Source organism: Diadema setosum, chromosome 7, assembly GCF_964275005.1.
Source record: "Diadema setosum chromosome 7, eeDiaSeto1, whole genome shotgun sequence".
NCBI classification, from domain to species: Eukaryota; Metazoa; Echinodermata; class Echinoidea; order Diadematoida; family Diadematidae; genus Diadema; species Diadema setosum.
The window spans coordinates 21,571,712-21,590,539 of record NC_092691.1 but is presented as its reverse complement, the minus strand read 5'-3'; the positions used below and the strand labels follow the sequence as shown (position 1 = coordinate 21,590,539).

The 18,828-nt window shown below is 40.9% G+C and overlaps 1 protein-coding gene across 1 annotated transcript in view; it reads left to right on the top strand.

Annotated features, from left to right (window-relative positions):
• The window catches only part of LOC140230439 (insulin-like peptide receptor), a 174,853-nt gene that overhangs the window by 135,346 nt on the left and 20,679 nt on the right, over positions 1–18,828 (top strand). Inside the window, exons 6-11 of the mRNA XM_072310593.1 lie at positions 10,151–10,301; positions 13,124–13,341; positions 14,552–14,684; positions 15,982–16,193; positions 17,215–17,385; positions 18,011–18,209. Of these exons, the coding sequence (XP_072166694.1) occupies positions 10,151–10,301; positions 13,124–13,341; positions 14,552–14,684; positions 15,982–16,193; positions 17,215–17,385; positions 18,011–18,209 (1,084 nt within the window). The remainder of the gene's footprint in view (positions 1–10,150; positions 10,302–13,123; positions 13,342–14,551; positions 14,685–15,981; positions 16,194–17,214; positions 17,386–18,010; positions 18,210–18,828) is intronic.

Here is an 18,828-nt window from a genome sequence, read left to right as displayed (position 1 = left end):
CTTTAATAGGTGAATTTTGAGAATTCTCCTTCTTTCTCTCTTGGCCTAAACAAGGTGCCTAGATGAGATTGAACAATGTGCTCAGGCAAGTGTGCGAACATGTTGCTTCTTCATTCTAAAGAAGGTGAACTCGCTCCTTGGTTTAAGCATTGGGAAGCATCAGATATGCTGGGGAGGTTTGGGGGTCATCAAGCAAGAAGAAAAATGCTGTACACTTTGTGGTATGTTGTTGGAAGCATAAAATCTCCATGGTTTTAGGAAGCAGACCTAGAGGTGGGCAGTGGGGTGGTATTGAAGATAAAAAGATCTCTGAGAGGTGATCAAGGGTATCCAGCTGAAAGGAAGCTTAATAAAAACTGTTGCGTACTAGTAGATAAAGATTTGTATAGGCAGGCTCCATACTTGATTGGACTCACCAAGGAAGATACCCCTAAACCAGGGATGTGAATCATCTTGCCTCCCCAGCCCAGTACGGATGGTGAACCATGTGGTCTAGGGGCTTCCCCTATACAGATCCCCTTTCTGCAGAAGACATTCAATGCCCAAAGCTTCCTTGTACAGCAGGGAAGTGATGGACAGTTCTCTTACCATTTCCATGATAGTTTGTTCTGAATAAAGGAGGGTGCATTACAAATCATTCATCATGCAAATAGACTGTTTGGAAAGCAGAATTCCCTGAAATTAGAAACTTGATATTTTGCATCTTTATAAGGCTTTCTTACTGCTTCAAGCAGGATTGACGGTAGAATCAAGTATTTCTCTTTCCTTGCTGTGAGACTGCTGATGGCATTCCTACTGAATTTGAAAGAGGCCTTTTTAAAGTACTGGATATTACTCAAAAGACATTTTCTAGGAAAGCAAGAGAGTTCAACAGTTCTAGTACCAGATTGCACTCCCTGAAAGTGCTGGCAGTGCTATTTTCGGCATGTACATTAGCTGTGCAATTTAGCCACTTTCCATTCAAAGTATTTTGTTTATCGGTAGTTATATCAGTGACTTCATTTGCATTTCTTGGAAGGGAACAGGGCACTAAATCATGATTGCTGTAAACAATGGATATGGAGCACTTTTCAAATGCTGCTGAACAAATTTAAAGGAATGATTCTGTGTGAAATGACCTTCGACTGAATGTGGATCATCAATGAGTGTCATACAAAGTGCATTTCAGTTCAAGAAATGTCCATTGTGTCTTGTATGAAGATCTTTCAAAAAGATTGCAGGCCCGAGGTTTATGTGGTGCTGTACAGAGCAAAATTTGCTTCATTATGATGGATTAGAATAAAGTAGAACCAGCTTGTAAGCTGACATTGCGAAAAAGACAGAAGAATACTTAAAGAAACAGTAACAATGGCAAACAATAGCTGGAACAATTGTACAAAAGCCGATCATTTCGCCAGGGGACATCATAAGAATGCTAGGAATGTAGATTGTCAGCTATTAACGAGAATGAGCAAAGAGGAAAAAGAGCAACAAGATTTAAGAGGGTGAGAAATAAATGGTGCGCACAGTTGGAACTCAAAAGCTGAGGAGGTCGTGCGAAGAATACCAACCCAGGACCCTTGGCTCCCCAAACCAGCCCATTTTGGTCAAAGAGCGGCTTTTATGGGATCATCTTCTCCCAATTATCCCAGTCCTGGTTGCCAATTGTTTTGTCGTCTTGTCAAGTCGTGTGCAGGTATCATTTGACAGATGCTAATTGACCTAACCCTGGGACTCCGCACTCCTTCCTCCCTCCCCCCCCCCCCCAGTCCCCCCCCCCCCATTTATGAAAGCATTGCTTCTCCTTGTACGAAGAGGTTAAGTGACTTATCCCAACATCATTTGTAGGTGCGTAAATAGGATCATCTCTCTTTAACCCTTCATCAATGACTATGGACTAGTCTGCTAGTCCAGGCTCTGATGTCGATAAATATATTTGACACAAGGCTGTTTGCATTGTGCCTGACAGTCTGCAGAAAATAATGCTGGTGTTGGGAAGATGAAGAATGCTACGGTTCTTGAAAATAGCGTTCTATCCTTTGCCTGTAGTGTGCATATTTAAAAATGTGGCAGTTCAAAAACTGGCTTCCCATTTCACTCTTGGATTCATTATTGGATCTCGCAGTATCAAGGCAACAGTGGTCCCACTGAGCTCATTTCTTTCTCCATTGTGTCAGCATGTGGTGTTTTACATGAAACTAGAAAGGATGATTAATTTTACATGGTAAAGATTATCAAAATTCTATTGGCCAATTTGCAAAACAAGACCTCCACTTTCATTTCAATGTGTCCATATTCATCAATGCAAATTGAGGTCATTTTTTAATCAAGTTGCTCAAATTTGTTTGATGATACTGTTCCTTAAACTTTGGAAGAAAAGAAGAAATGTGCCTATTTCATTTGACCTCTTTGACATTGGTTACTAAATATCATATTTCTGTCTCTGAACATGCTACAGGTTCATACTGTTCTCACTACCATGCTTATTCTATCAAAGGATGAAGTAAACTAGCAAGACATGAGTGCAAAGGGAATGCAGGGCTTGAGCAAATGTCAGCCAGCCCGTTGTGACATTTTAACTGGTGAGGATGCGATTTTTCTTTGGCCAAAACAAGTCCATAAAATGTTGCTTTCTAGATTGCCCAGCCTCGTTTTAGGGCATGGAATTGGAAACATTATCCTGTTTTAATATAAACAAAAAAAAAAAGGCCCTGGGGTGGAAGGGAATGATTCATGTAAGGGAGATGATACCAGTTTTATGGAGAGAACGGTAGGAGGAGGAAAAGGAGGATGATGAAGGGGAAGAAGAAGAGGAGCATAAGTGAGCACAACATTCCCCTTGTCCTTCAGAGTTCAGGGAGTATTTGCTCTACTGGAAGAGCTGAAGGGTGACATACAGGTGCACCCAAATACTGCGCTGAGACTTTGTTTTCAAATTGAAAGCAGTGTTGAAATATTTGTTATCCTACAAGGTGAGCTGATCTTGCCTGGTCTTGACCCTCCAATCATGTTGGGATGCCTTGCAGAGGGCCTGAGGTCGGTCGGTCGGTTGGTTGGTTGGTAGGGGAGGGGATGAATTTCTCATCTCCTCTGAATGCCCCCTTCTGCATTATGTTTTTCTTGGATGTGATTCAAAAAGAGCATTTCAAAATAAACACTCAGCAGGGTGAAATATCTGAGCAGAAATGGGGATAAACTAATAGCCTGGATGCAGGTTTCTGAGCATTGCCCCCAAACCATGTTTTTCTCTGGCATCAGCGGATGTCTCAGAAATACTTCTGGAGGGTGCGTTAAAGTAGGATTTGTTTGATTTGAATCATTATCAGTAGCAGATACGTATATCATGTAGCTGTAAAAAGGTAGTAGATCCTGTAGATTCTTATCCTACCCAGGCTTTAATATGCAATAATGGTTGTCTTTCTATAATGTATACATATGTTTGCCCAGATATTTCACCCTGCTGTGTGTACACTGTATCTGAAAAGAATAAGACGACATCTCTACCAACACAAATGCAAGGAAGAGCCAAATGAATTGTTTATGCTGCTCTCGTGTGAGCTGGGATTGATGGTCCTCCACCTCAGTCGCTCAGTAGAACACAGTCTTCCTTGTCCCATCTCTCCCACCAAAGCCAAGACTATCACAAGCTATTATCTTTGACTAAATGTTTCTAGAGGTCAGAGGTCAAGTCTTGTTTGTCTCTCATCTGCCCTCAGCAGTTGTTTACTCAGAGCAGTGTGCTTAGGCAATAATATTGCCAATTTGAAGGGTCAGCAAGAGTTCCTCTCCTGCCATCATGGGCTTAAAGGTACCATCTACCTTTGAGAGCAGTGATTTTTAAAAATATTTGCGTTATTACATTTGATGCATATGTGTAGGTCAGTTGTATCACAAAACATCCTGTCATATAAACATTTTTGCAATGAAACCTAAAATTTAGGGAGATATCACTGTTTTCCTCAGTAAACCATAACTGTACACAGTTAAGTCTATAAACAATTTTGTTGTAACTGTCGTTCACATTTTGTATATTTAATGATACCTAAAATTGGTTATCCCAGGTAAAATATTTACAATGGTTGTTTCTATCCCTAACTTACATTTTATAACTACATCTGTATTCTTAAGTATTAAAGCTGGGTTCCTGTTTTATCTGCAGATGGTAAATAATGCCTTTAACATTTTAGGAGAGAGGGAGCGAAAGGGGATAGAAAAAAAAAAGGGAAGCACTGGTATGCAAGTTATTTTACTTGGGCGAAGGTAAAGTGAAACCAGCGTGCCCCCTGACTGTAAAATGCATCAATCAAGTGCTGTTGTTGCTGGGTCTTGCCAGATAGGGACTGCATGTGTGCATTTGCACGGCTGACGGCAAATGAATGAATCAGTGAATGAATGAATGGGTGACAAGTTATCCTGGCCGTTGCGCATTTCCAGGCAGGCAGGAGAAAGTGGAGCTTCGCAGAAAGCGAGGCGCATGCTCATGGAATGTGTGACTGGAAGTCCACAGCTCAGAAGTACAGCATGCAAAGCAGCCAGGGATTGCTAATGTTAGTTTACGAGAGATGAGGATATATACTAACATGAACAGTCGAAATACGATGCAACAGCCATGCATGTTGCAAATATTTGTGTATGTCTAGCATGACCTCATAAAAAAAAAACAAAAAAACAAAAAACAACTGAAGGATGGTGTTCTGAAATGCTTCCTAGGAAGACTGTTCTTCCTAAGTCAGGAATTTTTATGAAATCTTGAGAATCTTCCTAGCTTTCTTCCTAACTTTATTCCTGAAAATCCCCCTAACTTTTTCCTAATATAGAAGAAAGTAAGGCAAATATGCAAATGAGGATGAATTCTTGGAAGAAATGCAAATTTCTGATCTCGAAAGAAGTTGGTATTCTAGAACGTACCTAGGAAATAATTAGGAAGATTGTTAGGAAGCCCCAACCCTGTCCTAAATGTACATTGTTAAGACACAGCAAGATACAGTACATCATCGCAGGTCTGCATCCAGCACACACTTTGAATTACTGTAAAACGAGGAATGTTCGTGTGCATTATAATTTTGCAAGAGCCGAGTTTCGTGAAATTAAAATGCACGATAAAGAACTTGTCTACACTATATGCATTGAACGTTAGAGGCAACTAGCAAAAATTTCATGCTGCAAATAAGGCCGTTGGCTGCCATTCGCGAAAATGTCATGCCACGAAAATATTGTGTTCTACAGTAAACTGTCACAAACAGACATCGAACAGGAAGGAATGTGTGTGAGGAATTTAAAAGGAATGACTGCCTCCACTCAAAAACACACCAATTCCATTTGCCTAGAGGTAGATGTACGTTGATCCAATTGTGTGTGCCATTATTCTGAAGGTTCATTTTTCCAAAGGTTCGTAATACCATCAGCAGACAAATGTTAGTAGAGGAAAAGTTTAACTCAAACCATATTGATAGTATGCACATACATAACACAGAACATCACATTGCAGGCCTTGAAATAGGATTTTGGAGGGGCAAGGCCATTTAGAAAAGGGCACTTTTTCCAAGAGGCCAGCCATGAAAGGGCACTTGGGTCAGTCAGAGGGGCACCAAGGCCACATTGAAAAGGGCATGTTGGGTGTTTTTTTAAAGGGTGATTTTTGCGACGTTGCAAGAATTTTGTTTTTTTTTTTCATATTCTAACAACAACCCCCCCCCCCCCAATTCAACCTCGCGTAAGTCGACATAATCGGGACTGAGCAAAACACGATTGGTCGTCGACTTACGCGAATGTCGACTTACGTGTAAGTCGACATTTTGTCGACTTATAAATGAAAATTAATTTCCTCTGTACAGAGTAAGATTAGGATCACGATGCGGATCGCTACCCATATATCTTACTCCTTTTGCCGCCAAAACATGCCTACTGACATGAGCAACAATAATGTTTTAGTTCATGCATAAATCTTGCACGGGTTAGTAACGACAACGCACAATTCCCAAATCTCTAGAGAGATTTTGAGAGAGCGGGATCGGAAACCTAGGCCCGTTTCTAGACACTTAACGTTTTAAACTTGATTTGAAATATCAAAGGCAAATTCCCCAAAATTGAATTAAACTTTGCGATTTAAATTCAAGTGCGTTGCTGGGAAGATATGCGTGTGATTTCGCATGATTTTGTCGAGATTATTTTTCAGTGCCGACTGAGTTGAAATATGTGTGATTTTCCTTCCCTAAGTCGCCATATTTGTTCTGCTTAAATTTGTATTGCCATACTCTGAAAATGAATTGTTCTCGCGCTCTGATTTGCAACATTATAACTACCGCTCTGTACGGCGCGGGCCTGTCTGAAATAAGAAGAAGAAAAGTTTCGGTAGTTTGAAACGTGTAAATGTTGCGATGTCTTTCCTCTGCAAGTGCAGACTAAGTTCGGTCACGGCGAAAGTTCCGTTACGAAATAAAAAATAATGCGAGCCTTTTCAACAATAACGCATTTCCGTACATTTTTATGCGTTTAAACGCAGTTTCTAGTTGCGGACAAGAACCGCAAGTCTTTTCTGCAACGCTCTTGCGTTTTAAAAACAGATATGCATTTGATTTTTAGAGTTGCGTTTAAACGCAATTGAGTTTAAATTTCATACAATTTTCTAGTTTTGTGTTATTATCAAACGCAAGTGTTTTCAGCGTTCCGTGTGATTTGATGGACTTGTATTTGATTTTCAGAATTGCGTTTAATTTTTAATTTTGCTTACGATAAGTCTTTTAAAGAATAACACACTTCCGTAGATGTTTAGAGATGCGTTTAAACGCAATTTCTTATAGTTTCGTACAAAAACCGCAAGTCTTCTCTGCAACGCTCTTACGTTTGAATACAGCATTACGTGATTTGATGGACTTGCATTTGATTTTTAGAGTTGCGTTTAAACGCAATTGAGTTAAAAAAAAAAGTTCCTTCAATTTTCTAGTATAGTGTGATTATCAAACGCAAGTCTTTCAGCGTTCTGTGTGATTTGATGGACTTGCATTTGATTTTTAGTGTTGCGTTTAAACGCAATTGAGTTTAAATTTCCTACAATTTTCTAGTTTCGCGTGATTATCAAACGCAAGTCTTTTCAGCGTGCCACGTGTTCTGATGGACTTACATTTGATTTTCAGAGTTGCGTTTAAACGCGAGTTAAAAAAAAAATGTTCCCTACAATTTGCATACAGTTGCATTTAATTTGTAATTTTGTTTACGAAATAAAAAATAATGCAAGTCTTTTAAACAATAACACACTTCCGTAGATGTTTAGAGATGCGTTTAAACACAGTTTCTTATAGTTTCGTACAAAAACCGCAAGTCTTCTCTGCAACGCACTTGCGTTTAAATACAGCGTTACGTGTGATATGATGGACTTGCATTTGATTTTTAGAGTTGCGTTTAAACGCAATTGAGTTAAAAAAAGTTCCCTACAATTTTCTAGTTTCGTATGATTATCAAACGCAAGTCTTTCAGCGTTCCGTGCGATTTGATGGACTTGCATTTGATTTTTAGTGTTGCATTTAAACGCAATTGAGTTTAAGTTTCCTACAATTTTCTAGTTTCGTGTGATTATCAAACGCAAGTCTTTTCAGCGTGCCACGTGTTTTGATGGACTTGCATTTGATTTTCAGAGTTGCATTTAATTTTTAATTTTGCTTACGAAATGAAAAAAAATAATGCAAGTCTTTTCAACAATAACGCACTTCCGTCATTTCCGTAGATGTATAGAGATTTATTTAAACGCAGTTTCTAGTTTCGTACAAAAACCGCAAGTCTTCTCTGCAACGCTCTTGCGTTTAAGATACATCGTTGCGTGTGATTTGATGGACTTGCATTTGATTTTTAGAGTTGCGTTTAAACGCAATTGAGTTTCAGGTTCGTAACAATTGTTTTCTAGTTTCATATGATTATCAAAGGCAAGTCTTTTCAGCAACGCAATTGCGTTTAAATGCAAAAGTTGCGTGTGATTTGATATCACCTGCATTTGATTTTTTGAGTTGCATCATTAGTACTGTTGCATTGTAATAAATCTTTTTAGAAAGGGCCCTGGTTTTAATACCGCTTCGGAATAATCAACGTTAAAATATTCGGATTTACAAAAACAGGGGCAGGGGGCACATACCCCCCCCCCCCCTATACTTTTTGGGGCACCATCAAAATGTGCCCCCTTTTCTGGAATATGCCCCTTTTTAGGAGAATGGGACCGATTTTGCACTAGAAAGGGCAACTGAAAGTACAAAAAGGGCCTGGAAGGAGCACAGGGGCAGCTCTCCGGGGGAGGGGCAGGGGTACGCAGTCTTTTTATGTGCCCTTTTTTCTTTGAAGGTGCCCCTTTTTTCCTGTAAAGGGGGGCACACTTTTTCCTAAGGGGCAGTTTTAAGAACAAAAAGGGCACTTTGAGGAACAAAAAGGGCACTTTGAGGAACGGAAAGGGCACTTTGAGGAACGGAAAGGGCACTTTGAGGAACGGAAAGGGCACTTTGAGGAACGGAAAGGGCACTTTGAGGAACGGAAAGGGCACTTTGAGGAACGGAAAGGGCACTTTGAGGAACGAAAAGGGCACTTTGAGGAACGAAAAGGGCACTTTGAGGAACAAAAAGGGCACTTTGAGGAACACTTTCAACTAACCAGCCAACCCGTGTTCACATACATGGAGTGTTACGGGGGTGGGGGATCTGCACAATTTTTTTTACATTTTATTTCACTTTTTTTCGCATGCGTGCCCTCGATCACATTTACGTTGAGCATGCGGGCATGAATGCAGAGCGAGAGAGATGGCAATTCTCGCAGCCGTCCGACATGCCTGGCACATGGCTTGCGACCACTTGCTCCAGACGATATTCCCCACAGTAACACACGCATGCACATACTGCACCCACCAAACGCGCTCAACCGCTGATTGCGACACTCGACGTGCAGACACCATCAACGTACTTTCGTACGCACGCGCGGGCACACTACGAATGAATACAGTCCAGGAAGTGGACTACTACCTAGCTAGTAACTCTATGGCCGCTTCGCTGCGGAGGCAGTCGGAACGGTCAAAGCCGGTCGGCCGTACTGTACGTACATAAGTACAAGACGTGTACGTACACGTCGTGTCGTTGAGTTTGAATCAGATATATAGGGACGCGAGTGAACTGAACAGCAGGTATGATATTTGAGATGAGGAAATTTGTTCAAGCTTATTGAAGTGTAGACTTTGAGAAAGGGCATATTATACGTCATAAACAAGAACTTTCATTCTAAAAGGGCACCACGGCCACAAGAAAAAGGGCACATTTTTTTTGGCCGTAACTTTGATCACGGAAGAAAGGGCATTGCGGCCAACGAGAGGGGCACCGACGGCCATGGCCGTCGGTGGCCGTCGGTTAATTCGAGGCCTGACATTGATAATGATTATTCATGTTATCATCAAGGACATAATCAGGGATTGTTCTAACATCAGCAAGATTAGTATGTTTGTAGGGCCTATGTATGCATGTACATCTGCAATGAAAGGTATGTGTGTCAGTGTTTACCTATGTTTTTCTGTATGTGTGTATATCTGCAAGTATGTATGTATGTGTGGGTGTACATACATGTATGTGTGTATATGTACATTTGTATGCATGTTTGTAAGTGTGTATGCGTGTATGTTTTGCATACACACAAATAGGAATGATGGTTGTTGATGCCTAAAACCAGACAATACCAAATAATAGTATGGCTGCTAATATTTACAACCATCAAATGTGCTATAATGAATATGTTGATAACCAGTCAAGAAGTAACAAAGTCCACAAAGGCGACAGAGTGCTGTTGCTGAAACTTGACTCATGTGTGATAGTTGATGTTTACCACTCCTGCCCAGAACAAGTTCTGAGCCTGTGACTTATCTGTTGCAAAATATTCATGGATTAGAGACAGTTTTTCAAACACATTTGTTATTTTAAACTTCTGTAAGTTTCTCAAATAGATGTGAAACCATTGTGAAATTGTGAGGGGTATTTATTTTAAGCTGAGTGGAAGTGAACAATTGATTGGCCTGCTAGAACCCATTCCTCTAGTTTGGCTTTTGTTCACAATCACAGTAGATATATTGAAAGAAGAAGAAGAAAGTGTAGTTACTAGTTATCAAGAAATGTTGAGAAACAACTTTGCACTTTTCTTTCTTTCAATGCCCCATCAGGCAATGTGGTGACTGAACTTGAGAACAATCTTGGCTTGATCGAAGTTGTGACGGGAGCGCTGGTCATCCGCCGCGCAAACTCCTTGGTCAGCTTGAACTTTCTCAAGAAGCTGCGACGCATTGAGGGACAGGAAGACGGGCTGGAGATGAAGTAAGTGCAAGAAATTACTTTTGTAAGCTGCAGTCACACGATGTGAAACTTTGAAATAAATATCCACTCTATACTAAACTAGACTGATAAATAGAAACACCAATTTATCTGGTGAAAGTGTCATTAAGATCAATTGAAAAGGGTTAATTATAAACTTTGTAACATATTTCTCAGGTTTTCACAAATTAGTGGTTTTGGTCACAGTCACATACATATATGCAGAGTTAATGATGTTATGGAAGAAAAGATGTAGCTAAACACTAGAATGTTTTATGCCATGGTGTTTCAGCTACTGTATGAGTTTGATAATCTTGAGTACAGCTGGAAGATTATTGGCATTCACAGGGATCCTCATTCCTTCAAAGATATTAGATTTACAAAGACTTGCAATTGCTTTTAAACAAATGCTGTATTAAATCTGTTTTAAAGGAGCAAGAATTGAAGGGTTTGTTTTGTTTTGTTTTGTTTTGTTTTGTTTTTTTTGTCCCTTACTGTGGAAATGAACAATGAAAGTGGATCAATCATCTATTCAGCAACTTATGTGGAGATTGCAATCTTCTACGTGAGTCATTCAGAATACCATTTGGCAGTATGACTGAAGGAAATTTTATTTTGACATCAAACAATGGCACTGCTGAAGGACCGAGCATGGAGCAGTTGATTTCTTTCTGAACTTAACTGCACCGTCTCGAAAAGGGCCATATTGAGGAACTGTGGAGCTGTTATCGATGTATCATCTTTCTTAACGTTGGCACCCTCTATAGTGGCTTGATTGATGAAAGTAATTCATGTCCATGCTGTGAAGGCAAGATCTTTGACTACAAAAGAGGTGTTTGTTAGAGTGCTCTCCCTGCATTTTTCATGTAATATACCATTTATATACATTTGCAACCTCAACAATGATATATCACTCATTATCAATGAATCATATCAAGCTTTCATTTTCATTATTGAGAAAAATGCTTATACAATGAAAGGAAATTAATCAAGGATCAAGTTGCGAAGCTGTTAATGTTATTTTTCTCGATAGAAAATCTGTTTTTCCTCAGTGGCAACCCCCAGATCCTGAGATTGCCAAAGGCAATTGCAAATGGGGGGGGGGGGGGGGGGAGGGTAGGGAGAGGAAGAAAGTGGGGAAATGCAGTCTCGGACAATGATATGAATTCTATATTTTCAGAAATTACTGGAAGTGGTTGTCTTCTTTGAAGCAAACATTTTTCCATGCAGAAATTGACCTACGATGAAAGGAACAAAAGCAAATGAATGTCTTTATAAAGATTTTCAAGTCCATTGGTAAATCAGGTGAATCTTTTACTGTTCTGTTTTTATTCGCTCTAATGTCATTCAGTCAATTTGATCGCAGATCATAGTTTGGCTCTCTAAAAGGGGAATTTTCCGGCGACATAGTTTTACCTGATTGCAGTCTGAGATCTGTTGCTATGATATCTATTTGAGGAGTTGTCTGTCTTGGTTATATATACTTTCAACTTGAAAATGAAGAGAAACCTTCTGCAATGTTCCCTCCCATACTGTTATGCAATTGATGGTAACTACCTGCGTTTAATGTTCACATTTGTTTTGTCTGTGGCACTATGCTGCTGTCAGTCTCTGAGAAAAATTTGCTGGCTTGGCTTGATACGATGTTGTATTCCCCGCTGTCAAAGTCTTTGAAATCTGAGCCTCCTGGTGTATACGTTATGGTGTTATCTTGATTGACGTCGCTGTTCTCCGATGTGTCTGAGCCTGAGCGGCAAAGGGGAGCTCTCGCCAACAACTGCCGAAGAAAACATTCAATCAGTGGCAGACGAAGTAAGCCAACAAAGTTTGTGCCCCCGGGGCGCCCGGTAGATTTCTGGGATAGGAGGAGGGAGGACGATTGCAATTGGTGCAAAGCTCCGTTGCGAAATGAGGTAGACCACGAAAAGGCCTTGTGATGGATGGATGGGGAGAGAGAGGGAACCGGTTTCTCTATCACATTTCTTCGGCTTTCATCGTGTGGTCTGACTTGTAAAAGTAAAGCAACAACAGAACAAAACAAATTGTGGAATTGAAGGTGTCAAACAGAAATTCAGCTGGAGACATACAACACTGGTTGTGATTATGCTGTCCAGTAGCAATGTTTGTCAATGGACTGAGCCAATTCTGACTTTCAGAGGTTTTGATTCTTTCATTTTGTCGAGTTCATGAGGGTCACTGTACCAGATCTAGAAGATAAAGTATTGGGGGTGAATGTGTTCATGCTTGAGGGAGCAATGGAACATACAGTTGTGTTTGCATAGCAACTACAAGGGGGAAAAAATCATAGAAAACAAATAAAATGGAAACATTTCAAGGTTTTCTCGGTAACTGATTTCAGTGTAGTTTTCTTGATAGACATTGTCTGTTCCCATGGTGTCATGGCAGCCAAGGCCTGTATTATCACTGGTTCAGGGAATTTTGACAAATTTGTTTGGATTCTTGTTTTACCTCATGGTATGGATGGTAACTTGGTAGGTGCAGATGCACTAATTTATTTTACCATGATATTAACACGTTTTCTTATGATCATTATAATAGGTCTATATGATGACATGTATCCCATTCACAGAGCTTGCGGTAGTGGCAGCTTTTAACCCATCTTATGAATACAATACACCTTTCTTTGCATGGTGTTTCACATTTAAGTTTACTGATGCCAGAAAAGAAGAAGATATTACTCATTTAGAAGATGTCTGTTGTCACAGCAACGGTGTTATTTTCATTGTCTTTTAATGATACCGCAAGCTAACACTTTCTTCAAATATTTTTTGTTTCCTTTCTTCTCTCATTGTGGTATTTGACAGGAAATACTCCCTCTATGTTCTGGCCAACAACAACCTCCAGCAGCTTTTTGATTGGACGCTGCATCAAAACATTACCATCGCCAACGGGACATTCTTCTTCCACTACAACCCGAAGCTGTGCTACTCCGAGATCCAGGGACTACACCGAATTGCGGGATTGAAGGAGCCACTCAGCAACACCGATGTCTCTCTTTCCTCCAATGGGGACCAAGTGGCATGTATGTCTGCCATACACACGCTTTATCACTGAAATACCCTCTTTCGTGCAGTTTCCCAACCCTCCTTAACCCCAAACACAAACACACACATAGCACCACCACCACCACCATCACCATCACCACCATCACCACCACCAGCATCACCACCATCACCATCACCATCACCATTACCACCACCATCACCACCACCATCACCACCACCATCACCACCACCATCACCACCACCATCACCACCACCATCACCACCACCATCACCACCACCATCACCACCATCACCACCACCACCATCACCACCATCACCACCACCACCACCACCACCACCACCACCATCACCAGCCATCACCACCATCACCATCACCATCACCACCACCACCACCACCACCACCACCACCACCACCATCATTACCATCATTACCATCACCACCACCTCCAGGTACCACAGCGCTGCCAACATTGGAAACTAGTTGAGAGTGAGACTCCCATAGGCCAATGCTATAATTTAGGAGTCAAAATGAGTGAGATCAATAGAAATGCATGCAAATGAAATAAAGTTTTCGAGTGAGAAAGGACCAAAATGAGTGAGTCTCACTCTCAATGAGTGAGAGTTGGCAGCCCTGCGTACCATCACCATCACCACCATCACCACCATCACCATCACCAGCACCATCACCAGCACCATCACCAGCACCATCACCAGCACAATCACCACCACCATCACCAGCACCATCACCACCACCATCACCACCACCATCACCACCACCATCACCACCACCATCACCACCACCATCACCACCACCACCCCCATCCCCATAGTTCAGAATTGATCCAAAAAAAAGATCAAATCAGGGTGACATGTCATCATAAGTGATGATAATTGCTGTGGTAGCAATTGCATTGGAAACTGCTTGTCAGCTTTCTGGGTTTACATATTAAAAAAAAATTATGATTCCATAACTTTATTTACTTTGAAATGAGCAAATAATGTTTGCAAATTTTGTATCATCTACTCAGATTTTTGTTATTATGCTTCATCATACTTCCAATTATGTACTGAAATGCAAATGAAATTATTTTGTTACACTGAAGTGTATGTGGTGCTGAAAGAATGAAATAAAATACAAATTTAAATTTGACTTTGAACACTGCCTGAAGTTAGGAAAAATGACATCAACAGCAAACAAATCTAAAGCTTCTCTCTGATTTTCACCAGGCAACACTCAGCGACTAACAGTCGTATTCCCGGCGTCTTTTGGCAAATTGTTGATGGTGGAGTGGTCCCAGCCCAACAACAGCGCCCAGGACACAAGAGACATTGTGGGATACATCGTCTCGTACCGCGAAGCGTAAGTGCAAATCGCAAAACCTTGTGCAGGAACCTGCAAGATGAGGTGACAGTCAGCAGCTGAAGCTTATGCCTTTCAAGAAAGAAACATGTTAATCCCTTCTATGAGATGTTAATCTCTTCTATGTCCTGTATACTTTGAGCCATAATTCTGCTTTATAATAGCTTTAAAAGAATAGAAAGCCACTCCCCTATTTTGAACACAAAAGCCAATGGGATCATTATGAGCCAATTATGTCATTTTATCTAATTTGCATTTGTGTTTGCAATGATATCACTCTTTCACAAGAATATGTCAAAGTTTTCTGGTTTGCTGAAGAAAGATTTATTTGCTCTGAAGAGCACACAACTTTTGTATGGAAGCTCAACAAATGGGGTGTTGAGGTAGCTGAGCTTTTGAAGGAGAGTGAAACCCAAATATATATATGACTTTTGGGAATGCAGCAATATTAGCAGAACACATTAATGAGGAAAATTGGATAATCCATTCAAAAGTTATGAATATTTGAAGTTTCGGGGCAGCCATTGCTGAATGAGAAGACTACAACACTTTGTGACGTAATGTATGGACAACAATTTAAAGAAAATATGACCAAAATTGAACATATTTTCTATTTGCTGGCATGAAGAACACATGGCTTACCTCTTTCAGAAAGCAAGGGTAATGATATTACTCTTTACTTATATCAGTTTGCATACTGTAAAACCATAAATATTTGTTTGCATTTTAATTTTTGCGAATTTCACAAGAGCTTAGATTTGTGAAATTAAACTGCACACAAAAGTTCTTGTCTACACTATATGCATTGCATGCCAGTGGCAATTTGCGAAAATCTCATGTGGCAAAAAAGGCCGTTGGCTCCAGTTTGCGAAAATTTCATGCCACGAAAATATGCAGCTTTACAGTACGTGACATCAAAAACTGTGGTAGTCTTCTCACCCAGCGATGGCACACCAATAAAAATGTATAATTTTTCAATGGATTGTCCGAGTTAATTCAAACTTAATGTATTCTACTGATAATGCTGCATTCACTAAATCCACATGTATATTTGGATCTGCTTTGCAACCAAATGGCTCTCGAATGAGTCCCATGAAGTTGATATTGCTGTAATTAACTGGAGGCACAGTTCAAATGGAAATGCATCCTGCATTTCCCATGCCACAGAATATCTTCATGGGGGTTGGGGTTGGGAGGGGTAGAGAATGACACAGAAATGCAGCCAAACTGAGAGAGAGAGATGAATATTACAAGACCAATCTTTCCTCTGCTTTCACGGTCAAATTCCCCGCCACAGGCCATTCCGGAACGTCACAGAGCTGGATGGGGAAGATGCGTGCGGGACGAGCGCGTGGGATGCGCAGTACGTCAACCCGGACCACACTGCCACACTCATAAACAACCTCAAGCCCTGGACGCAGTACGCCTTCATGGTTCGCACCTACACCATCGCCGGGGCCCAGTTCAGCGCGCGCAGCAACATTGTCTATCACCTCACCAATGAGGCTGGTGAGATACCCATGGCACACTCTTCTTTGTGTGTTTTTTCCCCCTTTTTCCTCCCAGATGTTTTGTATCTATGCCCTTTCAAGATTGACAGTTTTTAGAACTATGTTTTCAAAAATTCACAAAACCTATTATATAACATGTCTTGAGGACCCAGTAAAGGTTCCATGACATTTGCTCCCATAAAATATCTGCACGCTAAGCCAAACGTTACCTCTACCCACAAACATAACCCTAACCCTAATCCTTTAATTAAGTTAAATTAAACCTCAAACCCTTTCACAACCCTAATCCTTTCCCTTACCATATGTCCTTGGAAAAAAAAGACCAGAGTAATTGTTGCAGGAACAAATGTTGTGTCACCCCCAGTAAGACCTTTGTATCCAAGTTACTTCTAGTACTTACTGAATAGGCCTACATTTTAACGATAGGAATCCAGTTTTTCAAATTCACTAAATTCTTCCATCAAGATAGTGGAGATGACGCCTGTCCGGTGATCAGGAGGTCATAGGTTCGAATCCTGCTCGAGTATGTACGGCCATGATTTTTTATCATGGCTACTACGAAAACACTTATTAATTTAGTGCTTATTTATTTACGTCGATGTAGGGCAATTTGTCAATCAGTTGCAAAGGAATCCAGTTTGTTTGTATCAGTTGTGGCAATCTAGGCAACCCTGAGGCAAAGTTACTAATTTTTATGTAACATTCCTATGCCGGAAAGGTATGCATTAAATATTGCTATTTTTAGTTAGCCTTTCTCTTTTGTACTGCAATATGATAATTATTGTGGCAAATGAATAATCCTGCTGTCTTTCATTTTGAGAAGATAAAATTGAAACACTCTTTCAGAAGCCACCATTCAGAGATTTCACTTATAGCGCATACTTTATAGGAAAACAAATAAAGAACTGATGAGTCTTTTATCATTAAGACCATACTCAAACAACCTCCAAATTTGTGATTCACTGTCCAACTTATGAAAATTGTGTTTTTGTATCTGATGTCTTCTGTCTGCCCCACAGTTGCCTCCCCGCCCAGCTCCCTGAAAGTGACGTCCAACTCCTCCTCGGAGCTGGTGGTGACATGGAAGCCGCCTGTGAACCCCAACGGGAACCTGACCCACTACAGGATCAGGTGGCAGCCCCAATACTTGCCCACGGAGGAGTTTGCCAACAGGGACTTCTGCAGGGAGAGTGAGTAGAGTAGGCCAGTCTTGCTTGCCCCCTTGGGGTTGGCCAGAGTCTCTTGTTTGTTGGCCATCCTCTTTGAGACCAGACATATTTATTGTTCTCTTCTCGTCATTTTTTAGCAGTACGGGAGCAAATGAGTTTTGGGAAGAACAGTTTCAGAGATATTCTCCATTTAGATACAAAAGGGCATCAAATAAAGTCTTGCACTTGGTCCGTAGAGTCAAAGCCCTTCTTCTTCTCAACTTTCTACTATTTGATTGCTAGTCTACTGATCACAAATTTCATCACATTCTTATATATCTGTTACAGTCATACGTAGATCAGTCTTTCCCTGTTTACATCCATCTAGATGCTGCCTTTCCTAGTCCTGACAATTTTGTGTTCTGCTGTTCAGACTTTCCTTCACACATATCACTGGTCGGGTATCATATAATTTATGCAAGGGTCAGCTATCATCTCCCTATTGACATTGTAGCTAGGGCAAACCTGTTTTTCACAAAAAGTAGCACTTGCAAAGTTGCAGAAAACATTTTGTTTGAAAGTGTGTGCCAAATTCACAGTCTGAACAGAACGGGCAAACAGGTTGGGTTGAAACGTTACAAACATTTTGTACCGATGATCGATGCAGAATTGCCAACCCTGAAGAAGTCGGTGTCCACCGCGGACCCAGTGGATGTTCCGGAAGAAGAGCAGCCCAGCAACACCGGGGTAGGGGACGGGTGCTGCGCCTGCCCCCCTGATCCGGAGGACCTGAAACGGGAGGAGGAAGAGGCCCGCTTCCAGAAGGCCTTTGAGAACAAACTCCACAACAGTATCTATGTCCGGAGGTAAGTAGTTGGGGTTTTCCCCGCCCCACCCTGCAATGACAAACTCCACTTGAATTTGTGATGCGCGGTTTACCTTGCAGTGAGACTCCCTGATTTCTTTTCAATGATGTGATTTTCTCGTACACCTCCTGCCGCAAAACGTGCAACTGCATTTGGGAGAGGGTTTGCTTCAATTATGCAAGCAGTAAACCACCTGTTATTCAAGGCCTAGGGAGATTTTATCTGCATCAGACAAGATTAATTTTTTTTTTCTCCCCCAAGAATATTACCAACACAGGGTGAAATGTTTTACTTGCAGAAATGTAAGAGCTTCTGTCAAGTTTAAATATGAAATTAATTAAACACTTGAAAAACAATTCAGAATATTTTCACTTTGATGTGCAGGGAGAAATCTGGAACCCAAATATGTGCATGTAGTGGTAGCTTGATTAATATTCTTTCTTTCTTTGGAGCAAGGGAAGGGGGTAATTGATCCCACTCTCCTGTGCCTTGCTTGTCACACCATTGCCTTGGTGTGAAGGTGGGTGTATGGGAAGATTGCATCCTTGATATCGAGGATCAATCCACACCATAATATGATTAGCGGCGTGATCCTTGTAACATTGATGAATGAAAGAGA